The sequence below is a fragment of the Empidonax traillii genome, unplaced genomic scaffold, assembly GCF_003031625.1.
Source record: "Empidonax traillii isolate 1590-97213 ecotype Southwest subspecies unplaced genomic scaffold, ASM303162v1 scaffold141:size962631, whole genome shotgun sequence".
Taxonomy (NCBI): Eukaryota; Metazoa; Chordata; class Aves; order Passeriformes; family Tyrannidae; genus Empidonax; species Empidonax traillii.
Window position 1 is genome coordinate 929,612 of NW_020955334.1, and position 24,632 is coordinate 954,243.

At 34.9% G+C, this 24,632-nt stretch overlaps 1 protein-coding gene across 1 annotated transcript in view; it reads right to left on the bottom strand.

Moving 5' to 3' along the window:
• Positions 1–24,632, bottom strand: part of UGGT2 (UDP-glucose glycoprotein glucosyltransferase 2) — a gene marked incomplete at its 5' end in the record, with an annotated part of 46,390 nt that overhangs the window by 20,578 nt on the left and 1,180 nt on the right. Inside the window, 13 exons of the mRNA XM_027884260.1 lie at positions 180–369; positions 1,589–1,668; positions 6,367–6,469; positions 8,172–8,267; positions 9,761–9,888; positions 11,825–11,956; positions 13,279–13,485; positions 15,882–15,976; positions 18,063–18,161; positions 18,263–18,386; positions 18,833–18,997; positions 20,358–20,489; positions 22,080–22,215. Coding sequence (XP_027740061.1) covers positions 180–369; positions 1,589–1,668; positions 6,367–6,469; positions 8,172–8,267; positions 9,761–9,888; positions 11,825–11,956; positions 13,279–13,485; positions 15,882–15,976; positions 18,063–18,161; positions 18,263–18,386; positions 18,833–18,997; positions 20,358–20,489; positions 22,080–22,215 — 1,687 coding nt within the window. The remainder of the gene's footprint in view (positions 1–179; positions 370–1,588; positions 1,669–6,366; positions 6,470–8,171; positions 8,268–9,760; positions 9,889–11,824; positions 11,957–13,278; positions 13,486–15,881; positions 15,977–18,062; positions 18,162–18,262; positions 18,387–18,832; positions 18,998–20,357; positions 20,490–22,079; positions 22,216–24,632) is intronic.

The window sequence follows — 24,632 nt, forward strand, 5'->3', positions numbered from 1 at the left end:
TTAAGTAAGGGAAAATGAAAAAAAGACCATGACAATAGAAATGGTAAAATACTGACTAAATAATCAACTACCAAAGAAATATTTCTGGAGAAAGACACAAAACACAAATCTCATAGTATTTCCATTTCTCTCTTGAAGTAGAAGGTCCAGCACAAGTTTTATAGTGTTTACAGACTTACCTCCTGTAAATGAATGTTATCGAGATCACAGGAACTGTTTACTGCTTCAACCAACCAGCTTTCTGGAGTGATCATGTTTAGAGTCAAAAGAGGTGATTCTGGCAATTCTAGGAATTTTGCAACAGGTTCAGAAGGAAGGTGTTTGTTAATCCCATAAGTTAATTCTGGTTCCAGAACAAACCGATAGAAGCTGTTGAAAAAGAAGTGTTAGGAAAAATATTTTTACTAGAGCACAATGTTCCAAACACGAAGTTCTTCTAAAATACTTTAAAATATAGGGAATGTTTACCAAATTAATGAAGTTTAGAAGCACAGTAGTTCCCTATGCTCTTGGAATACTATCAGACAATACCAACAGCAACTCAAATGGGCTGGTAGATGAGCACAGATCTATTTGCTTTTGTTAATTTTTTGCTGTGGAAGTGCATATTTCCCATTAACATTCTAAAGGCTGTGAAGGTGAATACCCAAGAAGTGCATCTACACATCTTGACTGTGAACTGTCTCCTATTTTCAGAACCTGTATCACTGAACTAAGCAGAGGAATTAATCTCTATTAGAAGAAAAGAGCCTTTCAGAACTGCTCCTGACACTAGCAGGAGCAAAGACAGAAAAGAGGAAAGGCAATGGTCTTTCTATTTCTCTCCACTTCTTCACCTCATTTATTCCACAGTTGGAGGTTCTCCCAACCACGGTAAAAGACCCAGGCACTACCACCTGCTAAGTGCCCAGCTTTAAAAGTGATCATGACAATGTTTGCACAACTTACTCAGAAGACTGATGATTCAGACACACTTCAGTCTAAGAGATGTGACTAATTCCTCTCAAATTGAGTAGAAACTAAGGACATTTCTCCTAGAGGGAAAGGAATCCTCCCTGGGGAATCTATTTCAGTGTAAATGTCTATCACTGAATTAGTGAACTTTGTTCTCTATAGAGAATTAAAAGAAACTTCAATTTATGTCAGTACTTTCAGGGTCTAATATTCTTTCTGAAATATAGTGAGATCTCAAATGCAGACTGTACATTTATTCAGATGAATTTCATTATTAAGTGTACTGAATCTGCAAAATTCATTACACAGACAGTGGGCTGTAAAAAGTGACCAAGTTAGGCAGATAATCTTCGTCTACAAGTTTTTACAGACATAAAAGACTCTCTACTGATTTCTCTGAGTTCTGTTCATGAGAGGTGCATTTGATGGACTGGATCACTTCCCTGTGATCCCATGCTTGACACCTTAGAACAAGAATTTCTCTCTAGACAAATGCAAACTGCTAAGGTAACATTCAACGAAAAAAGAATCCAGAAACACAGAGTAATGTTATTTTTTTTAAGGGAATATACACTGTTAAGGCTGTTTTTCCAAACTGAGCAAGATCATAGAAGAAAAGCTATAAACTACTTACCTCTTCAGTGGCAGTTCTGACAGCTTAGATTTGCAATTCAAAAATAACCTCAGTTTCATATTGATAACGTCCTTGAGTACCTACAGAAAAAAAAAAAATCTCTTTAAGAAATGGTTCTTGGTAATCACCAAACCTTGAAAAGAAGCCAAAGTCATCCTTGTGACATCCTGTAATTTCTCAAGTTTCAGTAGAAATCTCAAACTTTTTAACATTCTAAATATATCTGTCTATTAAAGGATGTTGTCAGATATTCCAAATAAAGATATGACCTTTTCTAAAACTGCATGATTTAGCACATGCTATTCTTGATAGTCAAAACGTTAATGTCTTCTCCTAATCATACTGTTTTTTGAAGAGCAGCTGTCCCCATTTTCCAATACTTGAGTAAATATTATCACCGTTCTTACATTGTGTTTTCTAGAAGATTTTAAAACACTTGAAGTTCTCTAAGTAAACACATACCTTTTATTCAATAACTTGTCTTAAAACAATTACTTTCACTCTTATTAAAATAGTTGTATACAGAAAATTGCTGAATACAGAGTTATTTTAATTATTAGTTACTTAATAACCTTAAAAGTCAACAATACATTAACAATTTATTAAACCATTCAATCAACTTCAAAAATTTCAGGAAGTTAATATATTTCTACTTTTTTTTTTTGGAGCTTTTTCATCTGTTTATTTCTAAAATACTAACGTTCTGGATGCTGTTACATAGGAACAATATTAGGACAAGAGCCTTTTCTTATTTTTATGAGCAATCTGTTCTGTTTAAAGCTAACAATGTCATTAATTTATTTGAAGCACTGAAAAAAACCTTTATCAAGTTATCTTCATTTCTTTAGTTTCTGATACAGAGTTCTTATCTGGAATTATAAAGCATCTGTGTCTACATTTATGGATATTATTAGAATAGAAAGTAAGATATAAAAGCTAAGTTAAAATATGGATACCACTGGGGCTAAAATCGAAAATTATAAGGGCAAATAAATTGGGAACAAAGCAAGACAATGGTCATTGTTAAATTTCTCCTTTATTATAACTGTATTTTTTCTTTCCTCAGTTCAACCCATGGCTTACACACATTCTTTACTACAATGCTGTAACTTTACATAGCCCTAGGGACCTGTTCTATTCCTAGTTCCTCATTCTCATCCTTTGTGTCACCTGAATACCATCACTGGAAAACTACTGAACAAAAATTAAAGGCTAGGGAACGAGTGAAGAAGCAAAAAACGGGAACTCAACATCACTTGGAAGCATAAGAAGGGAAAGTATTACATGACGGAAGTTTAAGACTATTAAAATAGAGATCCAAGTGACTTAAATATCTATCATTAAGAATAAAAAGCATGATATAAATGAACTGGACTTTACCTTCAAACAACACAAAAACCTCATCCCGTTAGCAAGAACATTTCAGCAATCTGCATTGATAGGCTGTTATGCGTAGAATGAAATGATCTTACAAAAGGTTGAGGTATCGTCCTAATTAATTTCAAAGTAATTTGAATAGAAAATGACAAATAAGACAATAATGCATAATTTCTGTGTTTTTCAACAATGCAGCTTCTGGAATACTGAATTTGGTTCTGTTATTTATGTCTTATGAGGACACCAAAAGCCAGGACATTAAAGTCAATGCATGAAAATAGTTACAAGATTGGAAAGCCTCTTACAGCATATTTGAAGAGTTCAGTCTATTTACTTTAAATCAGAAAATTCAAAGAAGAGCATGTAAATTTAGTTAACAGAGCATTTAATGCCGTAAAAAGTGGCTGAATTATTTCAGTTTACTAGGCCTGAAAATAATTTAAGAGCAAGTTCTATTGTGCATATGCAGTCACTTTGCAAAACACTTAAGTTACCACAACTCATCTGAAGAGCATTAACTCCATAAACCATGATTATTCAACCAATCATGTGGAATTGTTTATGAATGTCACCATAATACAAAGCATCTACACTGAAAACAAACTCTTACAATAGAATCTTCAACAGAACGGGCAAAATAATGAGAAGATAAATGCTTATAGCATGGATCTAAACAAAAATCCGTAATGCCAAGTCCAAGTTTAACAGTCAGGTTACTTACCCACTGGAAAAGCTCAGTAGGAGCTCTAATCTGCACTCAACCACTTGACATAATATTTAAATTAGGAATTGATTAAGAAATTATTTCTACTTCAAATACAAATTGATAAAAAGAAGTCCTATGACCCAAGTTATATAGGAAATGAAATTGTATTATCAAAAGAGGCTCCTTCCAGGATTCCTTTTAGATTAGGGATTAAAATTAGAGTTTCCCTCTGAGGATAGAATGAATAAAGGAAAAAGGCAAAAGATAACTGACAGAAAAAAAAAAAGAAAATATTTGATTTTTTTCTCCACATTTTTAAATTACTGGATACCTACTGGAACAAGAAAAAAAAAAGGGCAGACGATCCTAGAAGTATGTATAATAATTTTTCAGCTGGTTTTGGTGAACTATGAGGAAAAAAACAACACAATTCTTTGATTCTGTCCTCCATTTTAGCAGAAGGAATTTCCATTTTTTTTTTCACATCACCTTAGAGATCACCTTCCTAACTTCAGGACTAATTAGCCATTCCATATATTCTGCTAGGAACTTATGGGTTCCAACCAAGTTATGGCAGGTATTTAAATATTTACTCTAGACAGTGACTGTGCCTTGTCTGGAAATACTTGATGCTGAAGGCTGTAACAAAACTTTTGAAAAAGGGAAAACACGTTATATGGAGAGTGCTACCTGACTCACTCTGGAGAGGATACAGAGCAGTTCTTATGGTACAACACAGTATATATTTTAAAAACAGACAGAAGCCTTTACTCAGCTCTCATTCATGCTCTGACTTATACCTTGCCTCCACCCTTAAATTGCCAGATTCTCAGACGAAGCAGTAAAGTTTAGATTACGGTTTATCTATACTTAGACCCTTCTCAATTTCAATTCCCCTTAATCTGAGTAACTTTTTGTTGATATTTAAAAAAAAAAAACATACAAAATATTTCTCTGTTGAAAGTGACACAAAGTAATATAATAGCATGGTTTCACCAGGGTAAGAAAAAAAAAAAAATCATGATATGGACATATTCAATGCAGACTGGGCAAGAATCACGTGTTTTGCCATGGTAGTTACTACACAGATTTTGCATCATGAATGGTTACCAAAACAATATACTTGGCACTAATCCAATTATATTACTCAAAAGAAGAACCTTTAAATATAAATACATTAAGGTGCTTAAAGTTTACATTATTTAAGTCACCTATGTATACAGCAAGATAATCAGAAAGGCATCCATGTAAGAACTTGGAATTTGGGGCTTGCTGTATACGTGTGCCTGTTTTGTCGCTACACCAGGACATGGTGGCTTTCCAGATAATTACATATATTTTTAATATATATCTTTAAAATACAAAAATATAAATAATTTTAAATATAAATTTAAAATATAAAAATTTAATAAAAATATTATTAAAAAGTATAATCTACATTTAAAAAGTTCTGATTTGTTTACTTTCAACAGCATTTTTTTATTCTCTCCTAAGGGTTGGCTTCTTGAATAAAACCATAGCTCCTGTGAATCGAGTAGGATCTGGCACAGCTGAACAGCTTGGTTCACCAGGGGAGGCATTTGCCCAGGCATGCATGAGGGAACCTGTTGTGCCAGGAGGAATGGAAGCTTCTGGTCTGAACTGCAATGTTCTTGACGTGATTTATACTCCTAATACGAACTTCTGGCTAAATGGAGAGTTTCCAGTCAACTTCAACATCTAAGTATTTTCATTTGGTAATACCAACCTTTCATTTCAACTGAGAATGGTGAAATGAAAGATCTCGTTCTAGAGAAAAGCTGGCATTTCAGTGCCTTGAAATATCAGAATTTTCACGAATTTTAAAAAATGTTTTACTTTGCCTCCCTATTATATATGAAGAGTGAGTGGATGCTTCAACATTTGATAGAAAAGAGTATGAAAATGAGAGGGGAAAAAGCAATGCAGGAATTTACAAAACTTGCATAATTACTGCAGAAAAAAGAAGATAAAGGGGGATGCCCCAAAAATCAAGTTACAGGCTTCAGAATTGTAGCAGACCATAAAGTGGAGACAAAATTTGCATTTTTATGGGAAACTATAAAGGAACCTGAGGCAGAGTGATATTCTGCAGTAGGTGAAAAAGAAAATCATTTTAGCAGCTATGTTTTTAGGACCTTTTCTCTTCAGAAGATCAATAACTACACACAATGGAAGACTATCTAGATATACTTGGTAGCATTAATCAACTGAGAAATACTCCTCCAAGAGCTGAAAGGTTTATAGTCCAATCCTCTTATAATGATATTACAGGTCAAATTTAGACCACCTCAATTGGGTACCTTGGAAAACTAAGGTGATCTGGTTTAATAGAATGAAGCATACGCCTTTTAAGATTTTGAGATGGGAGATTCTATTCCTCTACATTATGTAGACAATCTCCTCCTTTCCTTCTATTGACTATAAAGAGCACTTATGGACTCACTTTTAAGAGGACTGGTGCATGGGGGGTATCAACTTTACTTGCAAATAAGGTACTCACAATGATGAATGAGGTCACCCCCAACATTTTTATATGAATTAAAATAACTTCTCACATATTTAAAAGAAAAAAAAATTGTTTAGACTCTTATTATACTGTACATGGAAATTAGAACAAGTTTAGTAAAAATTACGCTACAAATATTTAAATGAAAATAAATTACCACCATCTTACAATCAGTAAATGAGACATCTTCTGTGCTTCTCTTGTCAATGGATCCACAATAGCAACAACATCATAGAATGGTTCATTCTGTTGGGGGTTGACTTTTACTACACTGTTAAAAAAGTATTAAAAATTAGTGACATGAAAACTCTAAATTGAATTTGTGGAAATGACAAAAATTTTTAGGCATGAATTTGTAATATCAGAAGCACTTCAGACTTTACTATTCAAGTAGACATTTCCCTCATTTCAAGCAGTAATCATGATTGCTCTCTGTGATATCACTGGAGAAGCTAAACGTGAACAGAAATTAAAAATTTAGCATTAATCTACATAATTCTGCACTTTTTATTGATTAGATACATTCCCCACAACAAAATTAATACAATAAACCACAGTAAAACTTGAAAAAAATGGCCTTTTTGTCACTCATCTACAGTTTCCTTCACCAAGATCTAGAACCATGAGATAAGTGCTGGCAGTGCTACAATTTAGAAAAAAAAAAAAGAAACAAGCAGCTGGAAAAAATGGCAACTGAGAAGCGTGAAACTTGACAGGATGGATTAGCTTTATGCATTCCAGAAAATAATTTCATTTGATAAACCTGATTAGACTAAGTCAGGGAGACCCTACCTAAAGTACTCGAGATCTACAGGAAGGAAATGTTAGTAATCCTCACTTTAAAACGAAAAAAAAACAGTGTGCCGTAAATACACCAAAGGGACTCTCTGAATTTGTTTTCCACAAAAGGTATGGCAGCAGCACGGTACTGACTGTTACTAGTCATTAACTAACTTTGACAAAGGTGTTAGCCTCTTAAAACAGGCTACTACTGATTTTACTCCTATTTTCAAAAACAGCCCAACAGCCCACACCAGCACAGCACACTGGAGCACCTTTACCAGTAAAACAACTAGGGATTCTAAAATAACATTTCAAAAATCTTTAGTTTGATCACAGGTCTTATGTTACCACACGTCCTTTTAAAAAATGTACCTGTCTGCTCCAATAAGCTTGCCCCAGCTAAGCTTAATTTAAAACCAACTACTACTGTTAGTATCCCATTACAGAGGGGACAGGATTCACAGATGCTCATCTTGGTACTTCAGGTCTCATTCATCAACAATAACAACAAAAGGTGACAGGGCGTATTCACTTTCTAAATTCAGGATTCCAAACACAAGGAGCCAACACACAAGTAAGGACACTAAAGACACATGAGCTCCCCAGGTCTAAATCTGCTGGCTGATGACAGTCGGTTCGCTTTTCCGTAAGGAATTGAGCTGCCAGTGAGCCTTATTATTTTGCATTTTAGTGTAATCTAGTTGTATTAGCTGTGGTCAAGAATGACACTGCTAAGCCATAAACTGTTATCCAGGTATAAGCACATGTATATCAGCCAAGATCCACAGACATAAAAAGCTGTGCTAATTTTCCACATTACAAAAATCAGTGGGGGTTTCTTTTAGTTCTAATCTATGAAACTCCGTCTAACATTTTAGTAAATGTATTGAGTCCAAGGTTTCTAACTCCAGATCAGCAACTTCTATTCCCATTAATTTTAACCACTCTTTTTTCAGCAAAGGATAAGACTGGAAAATCATTAGGTATTACTAGTTAATCTATTAAGAAAGAGGTAAAAGTACATTAGGCTATGGCAGATGAACAGGTTGTTCATCCAACCACAGAACCAACAACTTCTTTTGAAATGGGAATGCTTACTCAAGTTTATAGAGACTTCATGTAGTCATCAGTACATTCTAATTTTAATATGAAAGTACTGTAAATGCATTATCATGACAGACAGAACTTACCTGTGCTGCTCTTTAAGTAATTCAGCATCCTGTCTCGTCTCTGTTTTAGGCAAAGATGACAGAAGGGCATCTATTTTCATAACCAAATCACTGCCACTATATTAAATAAACCACATACAGTTTCATTTTTATCAGAAAAGGAGGAAAACATTTAAATTTTAATGTCTGTCTGCATAATATTTAGGAAGCCTATATCCCAAACCTGGACTCTTTAAAGGAATTATCGCCTCAGTATTTGCAGCTCTGAGGAGTAAAACCTTTAGCATGACAATGCCCAAGAACCACTACAGCCTTAGAGCTTGTGAACTGCACACTTCTTAATTTTAAATGATGTCAAATTCGCAGAATTTTAATTCAGCTGCACAGTTGTGATGTTACAATCTGCTGACATTTATGACTCTTTATTCCTTTTTTTTTTTTCATTTCAGTGTCACTAAGTCACAATATTTGTCTGAATGTTTTGCCTCCCACTACTTATCTCCTGTATATCTAACTCTTGCTGATTTTGTTTTTCTGGTAGTGTGCCAGTCCTTCCAGATAACAGAAATGATACTCACACCTGGAAAGCCAACAGATATTGTAAAAATAATATAATTTTGCTCTCTTCTTTGTACACAAACTGGATCCTTAGACTAAAAGATGCCTAGAACTCATCTCTACACTTCAATGAACTGATGTGTGAATGTTGTCTAGCAGAGTGTCAGGGCACTACGTCTGCCCACACCTCTACAACAGGCTCCTTTCCTAACAATTCCCAAAGACAACGCACTTTATGACTTCAAATATTAATACTCAGATATTACTGTGGGTTTAAGATGCACTGTATTTTATCAAGCTCATTATTATTTTTTACAATTACTCTTACGTAAACAAAAGCTAGTAGGAGTTGTTTACAGTTATCTGCACTCTTGGTTCTAAGTACAGTGAAAGTAGAGAAAGTATTTGGAGTAATTTAGCAGAGCTGCACGTGTGATATGACGCGAGTTGGAGAGGATGTGCTTTTTGAACACACGGGGATCTTTTATGCCTTAACCTCATCACACATATGTGCAATGACAGAAGAGTGCACTTCTCTTGAGTTACACAGGGTGCCTTTCATTCTGCTCTGTGCTGCAACAATGAGGTGACAAAGAGGCTCTCAGCAGCACGATGACCAGGCAGTTGAAGCCGAAAATACACTGTTTATATATATATATATAGTGGAAAACTATGTTAAACAGCATAATTAGCCAAGCATAAAGGTGATACAAAATTGTAACAGGTGTGTAATTTCTTCTGGAAAACAGGGCAAGGGCTGGAGTAGATAAGTATACTAAGTCTGTCAGGGAAAGGCTAAAGAGGCGATGAAGGACAGACAAACCTGCCTACACACAAGTACTCAAATGCTAAGTAAGAAGATAGCAAATATACAGCACTCAAACATCAAACACTTTAGGTGCATGTAGAGTGTATATATATAGTATGAAGAGTACTATGACTACATATTTGAACCTTTGTTCATATTTCCCCATGCAAAAAGATGATTAATTCGTCACAGGCAACAAACAAGACAGTACATCATAAAGCCTCAAAATGCAAGAGAATTTTACCTTTTACTACTGTTTCCCATCTCTTTGACAAGAGCTTTAATCTTCTCCGCTGAGGTACTGTATGTTACCTTTTCTAACAAATCAAAGTCTTCTGCAGAGAATTCATTTTCATCTAAAGGACCCAATACCTTAGATAGAGCAAAAAATGTTACTAAGTGTAGAATGTCGCAATCCTGTTCCATTTGTAAGTAAAAATACATTAATATTTTAAATGAATGCACGATACCAATGTGCAACCACGACCCCCATACACTTCAATATCAGTAACTATAAAACACTAAACTTTACAGTAACCTTGCAGAATTAGGTTTTTACCGTTATGTTATTACAGTTAACTATCAATCGCAAAGAATACTTGCAGTCAAAATATCCACGCTATCTTTCATTATATATCCCTCTGTAAAGGAATACACTACTTAGAAATAACAACTCTGAGTTTATGAAGAAGCTCTGTTAGGTACATTAATTTAAACTCAAATTACTATTCTGTCTACCACACTCTTTAGTTATTTAATTCTGTGAGCACAATCTTAACTTCCCAAGGCTTTCTATTCATTCTAAGCAGAATGAACAGAAAGGAAGAGCAAAGGATAAGAGATGCAGAATTAGAGACAAGATATGGAACTACTACATTATTTTGGTGCCTGAAGGAAAAGAAGGTGCCTTGAAGTTCCAGAAAATAGCTTTGAGGATGCTGTTTGGATTTTCTACTCAAAGTCCACCAACCTAAATGGACCCGAGTCAGCTTACAGGGTGCCAAGGATGTAGAATGTCATGATGTAAGTTTGGTGTTGAATGCCCCTCTCCCAAAATTCAGTTGCTTCCTAAGAGGTTATGTAACCTCTCTCTAGTTATTTCACTTTTGACTGTTTATTAGTATTAATGATGCATGAGATAGATGAAACCACAGTGTGATTATAAAATATCATGCTAATTTTGTAGAAGTTATAATTAGAAAAAAATTTATTTTGCTCATAAAAACAAAACTAAAGTGCTGAAATAGCTAGGATAGAAGTGAAGGATATCCCAGATTATTTTTTTAAAAGTAATCTTTTAAGTGAAAACACACTTTCAGATGGATGAATATACATTATCAAATTTATCCAAGTATTTTTAGGAAACGTGTTTCCCCAAAACTTAAAATATGACATTATTTGAGCTTTTTAGGCACAGAGAACAGTAATAATAATTTATAAAATAACACTGCATATTTAGCTATGGGGGAGTTTGACATCAAAAAAGCCAACAATTCTTCTGTGCTTCATCAACAGAAATGCTTTCTGTGTGTTTCTTAGAGGTATTTCAGTTGCATCTCAGAAGCATTTAGCATGCACAAAAGTAACTAAAGTCACAATTTCAAGACAGTTTCCAGTAAAGAGATGCCTGCATAATATCTCTTTCTTTCCAATGGTAGAGCAATAAATAGAAAATGGAAAAGAGTAAAGGAGTAGTCTGTATAGATTGTATTTGCAATGTAAGATACTGACTGTCATTTAACAAGTACTAAATATTGAATACAACATTTTATTTTTAAATCACAGTTCATCTACAGACACACTGTAATTAAGGCTATTGGTTCCAGAATATATATATATATAAGAAACAACAAAATTACTATACTTTTATTTGAATATTAAGAATTAAGACTATAAAACAACTAATATTTATAAAAAATGTGGTGTTTTAGAGCTTGAAATACTAATCTAGCCAATGTAATTTATATACATTTATTTATGTGGTATAATATAGGTATCTTCAGGATCAAAATTTATTCTTAAATATCATAAATAATAAATCAGATATTAAAGCATTTAGAGAATTTTTTCAGATTAAAACAGCTGTGGGAATTATATACATACACAGTAGCTTCAATGGAATAGAGCTGATGAAATAGGAGTAAAACAAACTAAAAAACCCCCAAAATAAACATTTATACCATTCTCTATCTACAGGCTGAATAAGTGGGAAATTATTATAATGCATTTTCTTTAGCCTGAAACTGAAATTCCAGGAAGTAAAAAATTCCTACAACAAGACTGAGAGATGAATTAATTTCTTTCTTACCCTGCCATTGCTCATAACAGCCATTTGCCCAGGAAGCAGTTTAAGAACCTCCTGGCAGAACATCTGGTGGGTTTTAATTAAATCCAGTCCTAAAGTGTTGTACTTCTTCTCAAAAGTATTGCCATCCATTCCCTAAAGCAAAGGTAAAGCACAAGATGGTGGAATGATTCAGCAAAAATAAATTTTGTAACAGATGAGGTAATCAAAGATTTTCTTTAAGTTATGTGGTAATGAGAAACCCAAGTAAAACAACCTCAACTTCAGTGCAAGTACACGGCTGTTGGTATGGAGCCAAGGTCTCACAATTAGTTAGGGTGCTGTTTTTACCCTGGGGCAACTCTGAATAACCATGACAGGAAAGCTGAGCCTGAGGGTAAGCACTTTTTCCACAATTCAGCACACAGCTGCGTGAAAAATAACATTTTCTGTTAACAACTGAACTGTATTCTCACTTACAGGAAAAAGATGTACAAAAAATCCATAATACCCCAAAAACCTAACAGTCGCTCTAGCGTTGCCACTGGATACAACTTCAATAAGTTTCGGGGAAGCCAACACCATCCAGTAAGACACGCAACAAATCCATGTTCAAAGTGGGAAAAAAAGTCAAAACTTACACTGGCACTGTACCTTCCTTACCTGTCAAAATTATCATGCTGTATTAAACTCTCCTGATATGTATTTCTTCACTAGTAATATGCAGACCAAGCACATAGATTCATTCAGATACAATTAAGGTATCAGAATAAAAAACCCCCCAAAAATTAGTAACATGCCTGCTTGATTAACTGCCTTTATGTCTTTCGGAATTTATTAAAGAAATACAAGCATGACTCAAAGCAACTAATTAATTTCCCAGTATGTTGCCAGAGAGTTCTCTTATTCTTGCGACACCTCCTATTTAAAATGCTACAATTTATGGCTCCTTCTGAAAGTTAGAAGCTGTTATTTGTAAACTAAGCTCCACTCTACATGAGAAATTTGAAACCAGCAACATATATATTTTAAACCAATGAATTTGCATAAAAACACAGCAGAAAATGTTGGCCAGAACTGTATAATGCTTGTTAATCACTTCCAGTCTGTGCCTATTACTGCTCACAACCACAGCAGCAGTAAAAAGTTACTTCTGAAGTCTTAATTCTTGAAAAACATTAATATTGTAATTTTTAACTGAAAACTATAAAAAAAAATTAACAATAAAAAATAAACTATTTTGGTCTCAATTATTCAGTATCTGTACTTGCTATTTTTCTGTATTCTTCCTTGACTTTAAATAAATCCTCTATTCTTCAACTGCATAAAAGTTGCCAAAAATCCAAATCTATTTGAACAGAAACTGTATAAGGGTTATAAACTTATTAACATCTGGCCAAACACTCTCAACCATGCCCCCTTACAATAAAATACATATAAAATGAAAAAGAAAGTAATCTAATTTAGTTTTTACTCACTGGGATGAGGAATTTAGTAATTTTAGTTCCAGCAGCAAGGGATTTTGCTGTCTCTTCCTTACTGAGTTTACTCAGGAAACTTTTTAAGTTGCTGTTATTTTGTGTTAAAAAAGCACTCAAAATTCCTCTTGCAATGGCTGTGTTAGATTCCTTTATTTTTGATGAAGGATTGTTCAAAATCCCAACTCGTGTATGTCTGCTTGTTTTCTGCAAAGAAAAATACAGAACAATAAGCCAATTTACAGTTCCATCTGCTGTTGTGCAGTGTATTCGTATTTCCGTGAAATGCATTTAAGTATTTAATTTTTTTGCAGCTATTTGTCTTCAGAAAAGTTACTTCAATGCCTAATGCATAACTTCAACTAGGAGTTTAAACATGATTAGTAAGGATTTACCTATTCTGTACTACATATTTTAAATAGAAGGGTTTTTTTAATAGAACAATTCCCTTTGAGCATTTTGCAGAAGCATATTTTTAACAAAGGACATACAGAAGCATTCATTTACAGACTTCAGAACTGGTTTTGTAGACATTTTTCTGTTTTTCAAAAACTATCAAACTAAGCATAAAATAAATGCAAGTAAATTTATCCACTTGCCACTTTAATCTTAACCAGCAGAAAAATCTTTCCCCTGCTAAAATCAGTGATGCCACTCAAATTTTACCAGAGAATGTGATGATTCTAAGGTGGGATCAAACAGCATCACTAACTAAAGAAAAGGTAAACAGACTTTACCGCAGCAAGGAATAAAAAAATTAAGTAGTGCAATCCCTGGTACTCAAGATACTAAACTTTAGCAAACTTTGAACTGCAGCCCTTGAGAAAAATTTTGCTCAAGCAGTTATGGACCCCCTAGTGCAGTAAAAGTTACTGAAATGTTGGAGAGGATTCAGCAAAGGGCTTTTAAGATGGTCAGAATACTACGAGGAAATACTAAAGAACCTGGGCTTGCTCAGTATGGCAAAGAGAAGGCTACAGGGGATTGATTCTAACAGCAACCAACTGCTACTGAAGGGGAATGAAAAACATGACAGGGCCAAACCCTTCTTGGTAGCAGCAGAGTATAACAAGGGGCAACAGTCACAAATTTTGGCCTGGCAGAAAAAAACTATACTAGGAAGGCAGTGCAACACCTGAGCAAATTGTAAAGGGAGGGGACAGAGTTGCCTCCTTGGAGATTTTCAGGAATTCTTCAGACACACCTACAGCTGACCTGACCTAATAAAGGCAATAATCCCACTCTGAGTGGAAGGTTGAACTGGATGACCTCTAGAGGTCTCTTCCAACCAAGACATGTCTAGCTTTTTTTTCAAATTAAGTAAAAATATATTAGTAGCTTTCAAAATATTACATTATTAGTTGGAATAGTTAAAAGTGAATTTCCTTAAGTCACTTTCCCACCCAGATTCTTGCACATTTTCTTCAAATGCTGATGGCAAGTCATGAGCAAGAGGTGTCTGTGCCAGGTCTGCAACTATCAGAAATTCTACTAGACCCTGACGTGACAGACAAAAGGGACTAGAAAGGAGAACCTCCATACAAATCAGTGGACTTCAAAAAAAATACTGGGTTTGGGTTTTTTGTCATGAAACTTGAAAATCATTAGACCAAGCAGTACAGGAGGTTTATGTGAATCAATCAATGAATTAGAATGAAGATGAACAGTTAAACTCCTGTTTCATTGAAGATTTGACAAACCTTATTCAGATGTTTTTTTCTAATAGTTTTTTTTTTCCTAGATTCTCCTCACTAACACATGGGGACTTGCCCAGGCAGTTGTCACCTCTTAGCTGGGAATACGGAATTTTTTCTCTGCTGAAGTGGCAGGCAGAAAACGAAACTACAGATGGAAGATGTGTCAAGCTTGGATCACTGATCTAGCAGTCAGAGAAATTAAATGTTTTTCTGTAACAAGAACTTGTACCAAATATTCCTCTTTCCGTTTTTTAAAGCCTCTCTCTAATACATACTTGTTATTGCACGCTCTCTGCAAGATACCAATTTTCTAATTCCCTTAGGGTGGTTCCTATTTCATTCCTGATTAGAAAATGTAGATGCTTTTCCAATTTCAGTTAAAGCACTCTCCTAACCTGACCTGAACTGAGAGTTTTTCATCATTTATATTCACGTGAGACATTGATACTTTATAAAGTATATTTATATATTTGTATTTTAGACATTTATACTTTAAATTCTATTATTAATACAGAAGAACTTAAAAGAAAAGCAAACTCATGAATGTGGATGGTCCTCCTAGCACATTAAAAACACACACAAAAATCAATCCTTCTTCGAAGCACACAAACAGTACATGAAAAAATGGTTGCTAGATGGCCACAGTTATGCCACATTACACAAACACTTTTAGTACACAGTGTCACAGTTTCTCTCCTGTGCCATGAGCCCATGAACCAACCAAATGATCATTTCTGGGGGGGAGGGAGGGGAGCAAACCAAAAAGCACAGTCTAACAAGTCTGTACCTGACCCACAAAAAAAATGTTGTTACACCTTCATGTAAAAGCATAATTTTTGAATGTGCAGAGTGCTGTTAAGAACATATTCACAATAATTCTTCTAATAAAACCTGCTTGAAACTTACCAGGCTTTTCAAGGCATTAGAAAGCAGTTGTCTACCAGATGGCTTATCAAAATCAGCAATAATCCAGATAGTAACAGCATATATTGCGTCTTCATCTGAAAATTAAAGATAATCCTGCTTTACTTTCTGGAGAATCGATCTTCTCACAACTAATGAATAATGAATTAATTCTGTTTGAGATTTTGAAATTTATGTGTATGTTTGCTGACTTCAACCGCAAGACTAATCTTTGCCACATCAGAATCTTTTGTTCTCTGAATTAAGATTCTTAGGAGGTAAATCACCATGTTAATAGGGGAAGGTCACCAAAAGAGCCAAGCCATTGTTGCAGCACTGAACCAAGTGGGTCCTAAATAATAAGCTAGCTCCAATTTACAAGACCTGCTTTACCAGAGGTTAAAGAAGAAGGTTCTGAAGATTGGATGGAGGTTGGTCATATAGTCAGAAATTAAAAGAATTAAGTAATTGCAAGAATGCATAAACTAGGTCAACCACTTTCTTTGGCAGCAGAGTCCTTCAACTAAATGCTGGAAAAAACTTACCATTTCTGGATACAAATGGGAATAATACTAAATACAGTCCAAAGAAAGTAAACTACTGTGTAAGTGTATTTGCAGAAAATTTCCCATTTTCCTGCTCTACAGTCTCCTGTTCTTTACTCGTCATAGAAGAGAAATGGTAGGTGAAAAAAATCTGCAAAATTATCTGTAGAAGAATATCAGTCTACCCAGGTCTATCATATATCCCCTAAAAGGTAATACATATAGACAGAAATTTTCCAAGGTTCTGGTGAGATTCTATGAAGAGGCTACTATTAACTGTTGCTGTGGTCTAGAGAAACACACTGGGGACAGAGACATGAAATGCAGATTCCAGTTTAAAGGTTATGGGCTTTACACAAGAGATCTCACTCTTACCAATAAGCCTAAAATTGAAAGCCAGTCACTTGACAGCTAGCTGGGATGTCCCTGTGGTTGAAGACACAGAATCAAATAGAGCCAAATAATTTTATTCTGAAGAACTATAAGTATTTGGCTTATATTTACTTCTGATAATGGAATAAGTAGAAACTCTGTAAATATAACATAAAAATCACTGAAAGAACAGCACTTTCTTAACAGGGTTATTCTGTCTCTTGATGGTCTGGTGAAGAGAAGTTGTTAACTGTTCAATCCTAGAAGTAAATAAGGTGAAATTCGATGCAGAAGTATGCCCCCTCTGTTGTAATTTCTTCTAACTCCAAGGGAATGTGCTTGCATATGCAGTAAGAATGTTTTACATTAAAAAATACTTCAAATGTACCAAAAAAATTGAGTTTTAATAAATATAAAATGTATAAATGAATGAATAATAATCATAGAATCAACTGGCTTGGAAGAGACCTCTGAGATCATCAAGTCCAATCCTTGATCCAACACTACTGTGGTTAATAGACCATGGCACTCAGTGCCACATCCAGTCTCATATCTTATAAACCTCCAGGGACAGTGAATCCACCACCTCCCTGGGCAGCCCATTCCAATGTTTGATTACTCTCTCCGTAAAAAATTTCTTCCTGACATCCAACCTAAACCTCCCCTGGCACAGCTTATCAGAATACATATTTTATTTCTTTTCTACAGAAAGACAAAGCTTCATAAAGCAAAATTAAACCATTTAGGCAAAAAATAACAAGATATTTATGCTAATAAATAAGATTTACAATCAGTTATTCCTGAAATTATAGAAATGCCTAATTTTGGTATAGTTATTACAAAGACTATACATTCTGCACTTGATAATGCTGCAACTAAGAGTCACTTGAAAACTGAATACCCTCTAATATCCTCAAGTAAAACCATATTAGTATGAAAACTGCATCTGTTTCCAAGGCTGAAAAGTCTTGCAAAGCTTTTAAACTTCATGTCTGTGAAACAAAAAGCAACTAGCCATGACATCCAGCCCATTTCAAAACTAAAAATTTGAAAATAGCTATCCTGTTAATTATAATCTATGCTTATAATATTAGGATGGGATCTGGCTCCTTAAAGAAGGTACTAAGATAATAGAAAATGTAGTTATTTACACGTGATCCTTGGGATACTGAGTTATTCAGGACATTTTACTGGCAAACTTCAACAATTTAACAATGTAATACCCCTATACAGATAGACAGATAACCCATACAGAAAACTAATATACCCTTTTTTGTTAAATACTTCAAGTTGTCTGAAATTACAGCACTTTTATCTTGTGAGTCCAAAAAGGAGAAAGTAGAGAAGTCTTCCGCATCAAATGGAACTGCAAAATGTAAAATGCAACATGTCAGATATAAAAAAAAAACCAAAAAAACCCCACAACAAAAAACCCATACCAACAGCCAATCTGAGAAAAGAAGTTACCGGATGTGGGTCTGAAATGTATGTATCTTCTTTCTGCTCCAAGAATAGTGGGGTTTATACGGGAAACTACGTTGTTCTGATCCATAAGAAAATCTATTGCATTCATGTGATCGTTTAGCAAACCCTGTAGTAAGAGAAAAAGATTACATCTGTACTTTTATAGTTCCAAGACAAAGATCAAGTATTTGTACAGTCTTTCAAATGAGCTTAAAGCTTCTATATACATCAAATTATGGACAATGTCAGGTCAAAGCCACATGAATTATATCACACAGATAGTGTTTCAAAATATCAGATGCACATTTTTCAATGAACAACTGCAGTATAGTCTCAGTTTCTGGTTGAGAAAATCCATATTGTTACTATATGCTTAGCTGATCCTTCAGTCTTGAATAATTTAAATGTACTGTTTCAAAGCCGTGACCGCAAATTAATGTAACAATGAAACTTCAGGTGTGATATTATTAATTCCAAGCCATCTCATTATAAAAAACTTAACAGATAAACATGACTCAAACAATTTACTGCCAAATATTTCATCTTGCCTTCATTCAGGAATGTTGAACATACCATGAACACTGCCCGCTGGAAGAACTTGGTGGCATCAATAATCCTCTGAAGAATAACTGTCTCTAACTCTTCAACATCCATCTCGTCTCTATTAAAGGGCACGCCATTAAACAGCACTTGAGGCAATGGGCCCAGGCCACTCTTTTTATAAAAGGTTGCTCCTGCCTGATCACATCAGAAATATCACAGGATTAAACAGACAGTGGCTGACTGTTGCAAAAAATGAAACTAATATCAAGAGAGGATGAACTCTAATCTCCATGCACTCTTCACTGTCACACCTTCTCATGAGTAGCAGGGACAAAGCAGGAAGCATTTGGAAAGCACGGAGGAACAGATGGGACTCATTTCTCAAACAGAATGACAAAAGAAATCATAGCTCCATATACAGTGTTTTAACCTTTTGCTTATCATCTTGCTGAGAAATATTCTTTTATTTTGCTTAACTTTCTTACAAAAAAAATTAAGCAACAACATCGGAGAAAAACCCTGAGAAAAAGTTTTTTATTTCCTGAAGAAAGTACCCTAAAACAACTCAAAAGGCTTTTTTGTTCATAAGTGAAGACTTATTTGATAAGAAAGCAGAACAAGCTAACTTTTCCTCAAAAACAGAAAATTCAGTGAGACAAACAGAAGTAAAGATGTATTGCAAGCAACTCTCCCTTCTTACATTCTGCATCCTTTCATGTTTTCTTGCAATATCTATGTGTTCATCTTTCTGTCACCCCACTGTCTCCTCCCTGGTCTTCATCACAGTCCCACTGTCCCCGCTTGTATAAGGGATTTCTTCCTGGTGGCTGACTATTTTTCTTCCTTTAATATTCTCTGTGGGAGACTTTTCTCTACTAACTGTACCCGCTTGTTTCCAGGGCAGATTCAAACTGCCCTTCCACAAAAAGCCTCCAGACTTCCTTCCAGAGAGGAACAAACAGCGTTTGGTTGTCCCAATACATCTTTTTAAAGAAATACAATATACATTAGATAACAAATTTTCAAAGGAAATAATTTAAATGGAGTCAGAAACACAAGATTGTAGGAACAGCATGGTTGAAGACACACAGAGGAAAAAGGTATTTAATGTATGTTTTAGCAGAAAATTATCTACTCAATTACAGATAAAAATGTCTTCTCTACAGTCTTTAAATAAAAATCCATAGCTGTCTTTCCCAAAGGATACTACAACCGGAAGGCACAACTGAAGAAAACAATGATCCACTTAGAAAACAGGTTTCAGTTCTTCATCCAGAGACACATACGATTTCTACAGCATGAGAGAGATCCCTTGACACGACTACTAAAAAAAATACTTGTGCTCCTGAATGCAGCAGGCAAGAGTAAATTTTCATAGTGAGATTAGAATGCTGCAGAAATCCTTGCAGCATTTCCATTAATGACTGAATGGTTGCCGAAGACAGTGACTCAAAGATGCTGTATCTACTTACTTTAACATTTAGCAATCCTTCAGCTTAGCAAACGCATTAAGTTGTACACTGCAGTACTACTTACCACTTGGCTCTCAACATACCTTCCTCCCTTCATCATGTTCAGAATGAACACCTAGTATACTCTGAACATCAGCACTGGGGTATTCACTTCTAAGGACATCTTTCACATCATCTACTGTTAGAACATTTCCATCTCTCACTTCATGGTACATCTGTAAAAATTATAACAGGAAATAATTTAAAAGATGTAGTGGATTGTCAAATGTAACTTGATAAAATTAATAAAAGTATATAAACAATGAAGTAAGTTTAATTTTTTATAATGCTGTAGCAAATTTTGTATCAGTATAATTTTATATTGCTGTATTGCAGTTTTTATATTGCTTTAGTAATTATCACCATTGCACATATGCACAATTTTACATCAGAGACCTGTTCTGATTAAAGTATTTTTATACCTTTAGTCTAAATCTGAAGAGGCAAAGGAAATACAGTTATGTGAGCTGAATGTGAAAGGTTATTTCTCTCCACTAATTACAGAAGCAATATGAGTTCTTTCAATAAACTACCTAATCATGGGTAGTTACCTGAATCTATATGGGATTATTCCAGGTCTAAATTAGTCAGTGATACTTTTTCCTACAGTAATAATCTTCCTCAGAAACGATATTTTACTTAATAGAATAATATTTTATTACTTTCATTAAACATACAATGGAAACTTGAAGTGAAAAATATTCAATCCACTTCTTTTCAAATGAGGAACAATATATTTCCCTCTACAGATCTGAGTATCTCAAACTTGTATTTTATTGATTATATTTTTGTTATCTTTTAATTATATTTATCATCCCCTCCTTTTTATATTATGAAACAAAGTAAAGAGAGGAACACATTTTAGAGGAACATTTTAAAAAGCACACTGTAAATTATATTTTGTGATCTGGTCATGGATAATTGTCACCCATGCATCCCAGCTCCCTAACATCTGTGGATTTCTCTTCCAAGGTATTCCTAGTTACTTCAGTTTCTTTCATCATAAATTCTCTAAGTTGATCTATGACACAAGTTTCTAGGCACTAAACAGAAAAATAGAAAATAAATGTGAGTAAAAATGCTATGCATTAATACCATATTCTCTGATACAATTTTTACCTGCAGAGCCTTTACATGGACTGCTCACTTTATTTTCCCCCATTCATCTCTCATCTCCGAAATTCCTGGCTCTACAAGAGCCTGCATTCTCTCACAAAGAAAGTCTGTCTCAAGCATTAAGCTGCAGGCCTGGAGCGTTTCTATGTTTTGTACACTCATGAACAGCTCAAGCATTATCAAAAAACCCCAAAGAAATTATCTTACTCTGTTTCACCTTCTACACTGGAGAAAAAACAAGCGTTTTACAAAGCTGATAGAACTACCAAAGCGACATTAAAATCCTTGTACTCCAAAAGATACAGAACACAAAGACAGGGTCACCGCATTAACACAAATAATAGAGAATAATTTTTCATAAGAAAATAATAAAATCTGCAAGGCATGTATGTACTTTTTTTATATTACTGAAGGCAGGCTGTTGATATGTAAAATGAAAAGAACAAGTTTATTTCTAGAGAAGGGAAGTATGTCTGCAAATAATAGAATATTAATGCTAAACATGTCTCTAATATTTCTGTATAAAGTAAATGCATACATCTCATGTTATCGTAAGGTAGTAAGATAATAAAATAAGGTAGCAAGATAAAAAAAATTAATAAATTTTTAAAAAAAGAAGAAAAAAGGTGATTTCTTGTGAAAGAACTAACCTTAATTATTGAGGTAAAGGCCTGAAAGGTGTCATATTCCTCTGCAATGTAATTAAAACTTCTCCAAAGAGCTATTCCAGCGTCTTCATTTCCATCAATTTCTTCTTTCGTATTTAAAATGAAAACAATTCCAATTCTATAAACAAACAAAAAGACATCATACATTTTAAACCAATGTCCACTTCACACACATTCTAATACAGAAGAATAAGATGTTTGCATTTAAGTAATCTGGCCAACACTTAGTGATGAAAACCCTGCACCTGGAGATGGCTGAACACCTGCCTGCCCAAGGGAAGTGGTGAATGAATTCCTTGTTTTGTTTTGTTTGTGTGCGTGGGTTTTGCTTTACCTGTTAGTGTTTATCCCAACTCACATGTTCTCTCACTTCTACTCTTACAATTCGCTACCCCATTTCACCAAGGGGCAGTGACCTAATGGCTCTGAGGGGTTTAACTGTAGGCTGGGGTAAAACCACAACATCCAGAAAGCCTGAAAGTCCAAGACAGTCACGTGAAGATCTAGTTTCTCAAGGGAACAATGACTTTTAGCAATGACACAATCTGGTCAAACAGACTGCAAACAGTGGCATAACGACTACAGCACAAAGTCTTTCCCAAACTAAACACCCAGGAGAGATAAAACTGAAGATATTTGAAGTTATATTCCCTGCCAAGAACACATAAGAATCCTTCTGGTCTCTACTACACTATTGGAAAGGAATTCTGATCATTACAGTCAATTCCACATCATATATGATATAGGAAAAGGACAAGAAACATCTTCTGGTGAGTCTCAAGTGATAGAGCACAGCTATGCCCATGGCTAGAACACAGAGATTGTGAAGAGAAGAAATGTCTATTCATGAATGTTGTTGTTAGCATTAAAAGATGATGGTTAAGAAAATGGATTCTGCCAGTCACCTAGAATTTTCTGAGTCCAAAGCCATCAGAACTCTTCTAAACATTTCCAAGCCTTTCACTCTCTGGCATCAATAAATTTTCTTAGAAGTGCAACCCCAGCATTTTAACATGAAACCTGCTTGTATAATGAGAGAGAGCAATGGGAAGGAGATGGTAAAAACCAGATACTTTTATGAGTCAGAAATAGAAATTTTATGGAAATAATTTGCTGCACTCTGGGGATCAACTTCACGTAGTTTCCCAGAACACATCCTTGAATCATCCTGAGCATCTGCAGCTAACGCTGTACATACTAGTTTTGCAGCAAAATCCTCTGCCTTTAGCTGTCACTTGTCCCAAAACAAATCTAACATGCCACCAAAAGGCTGCTCCATGAGAAATCCTTATGGAAGCAGTGATTCAACTTTTTTCTCCTCTACATTTACTTTCTAGCCAGCCTACAGGTAGAGATGTCTCCAGCTGCCAACCTGCAACCAAAACCATCTAATAATGTGCTAATTGGCTTACACAACCACAGCCACCTATGAACTACAGCTGTACAAGCTGCTGCCTACTCCTGACCACACATATGACAGCACTGGATAATGTCCCATATGCAACAGTTGGCTGAAAGATCAAAAATTACGCCAGCTATCTAAAAGAGGCAAACTGCAAGGAGGAACAAGAGAATTACAGTCTTTCTAAAGAACTATGACTTATGTCACCTGGATGCCATGGTAACAGTCAGCAAAACTAAATATCATATAACAAGACAGAGCCCATGACTTGTCTACATCTTGAATACTGTGTACATGGCTGCTGCTGCCATCTCAGAGAAGATATATTAACACTAAGAAAGTTTGGGGAGAGACAACTCAGAAAATAAAACAAACTTTGGAACAGCTTTCAGGAAAGGAATAACTTGTAACCTAGGGAATGAAATCAGTGCAGTTGAACCTAGCAGAGCTTTATAAAATCATGACACCTATAAAATCAAGGCACCCAGAGAGAGGGAGAGACTGCTTTGGTTCCTATTTATAAGAGTATACAGACAGTAAATGAAGCTACTAAAAGTCTGGCTCCTAACAAAGGAAGCAGTTTTTCATACGTCCCATAGCTCCAACTGTGAAACACCTGGAAAAGGATATCGGGGTGCTAAAACTTTACTGCAATTTGAGGGAAAACCAGAAAAGTTTGTGGAACAGAAACCCACTGAGGACAGCTAAGTATCCAGAAACTACATCTGGGTTCTAGAATTCTTTGATCTCTAAATGCCCGAATGCGAGGAAAACACTCAGGCAAAGAACCTGGTTCCACTATTCTATTTATCATACCAAGGCAATTCCTTGTGGCTTCTTGAAGACAGACTGACCAAAATGGGTCTTTACCCTGACCCAGTTTAGCTACATCACAAAAGGCAAATTATGTTCTAGGCTATATTCTCCTCAAGGACTGAAGGAGTATTGTCTCCCAGGTAGTGACAAAATGCACATATAACTAATATTTGTCCTGCATTATGCTTTTGTAATTGAAAAATAAAACATTAAAAAAAACCAAAACAATTATCAGAGACAGTAAAATTTTAATGAAAAAGGAAAACCGTGTAATTTATTGAGGAAATAAAAAGCATTTCACGAGAAGATTTTAAATA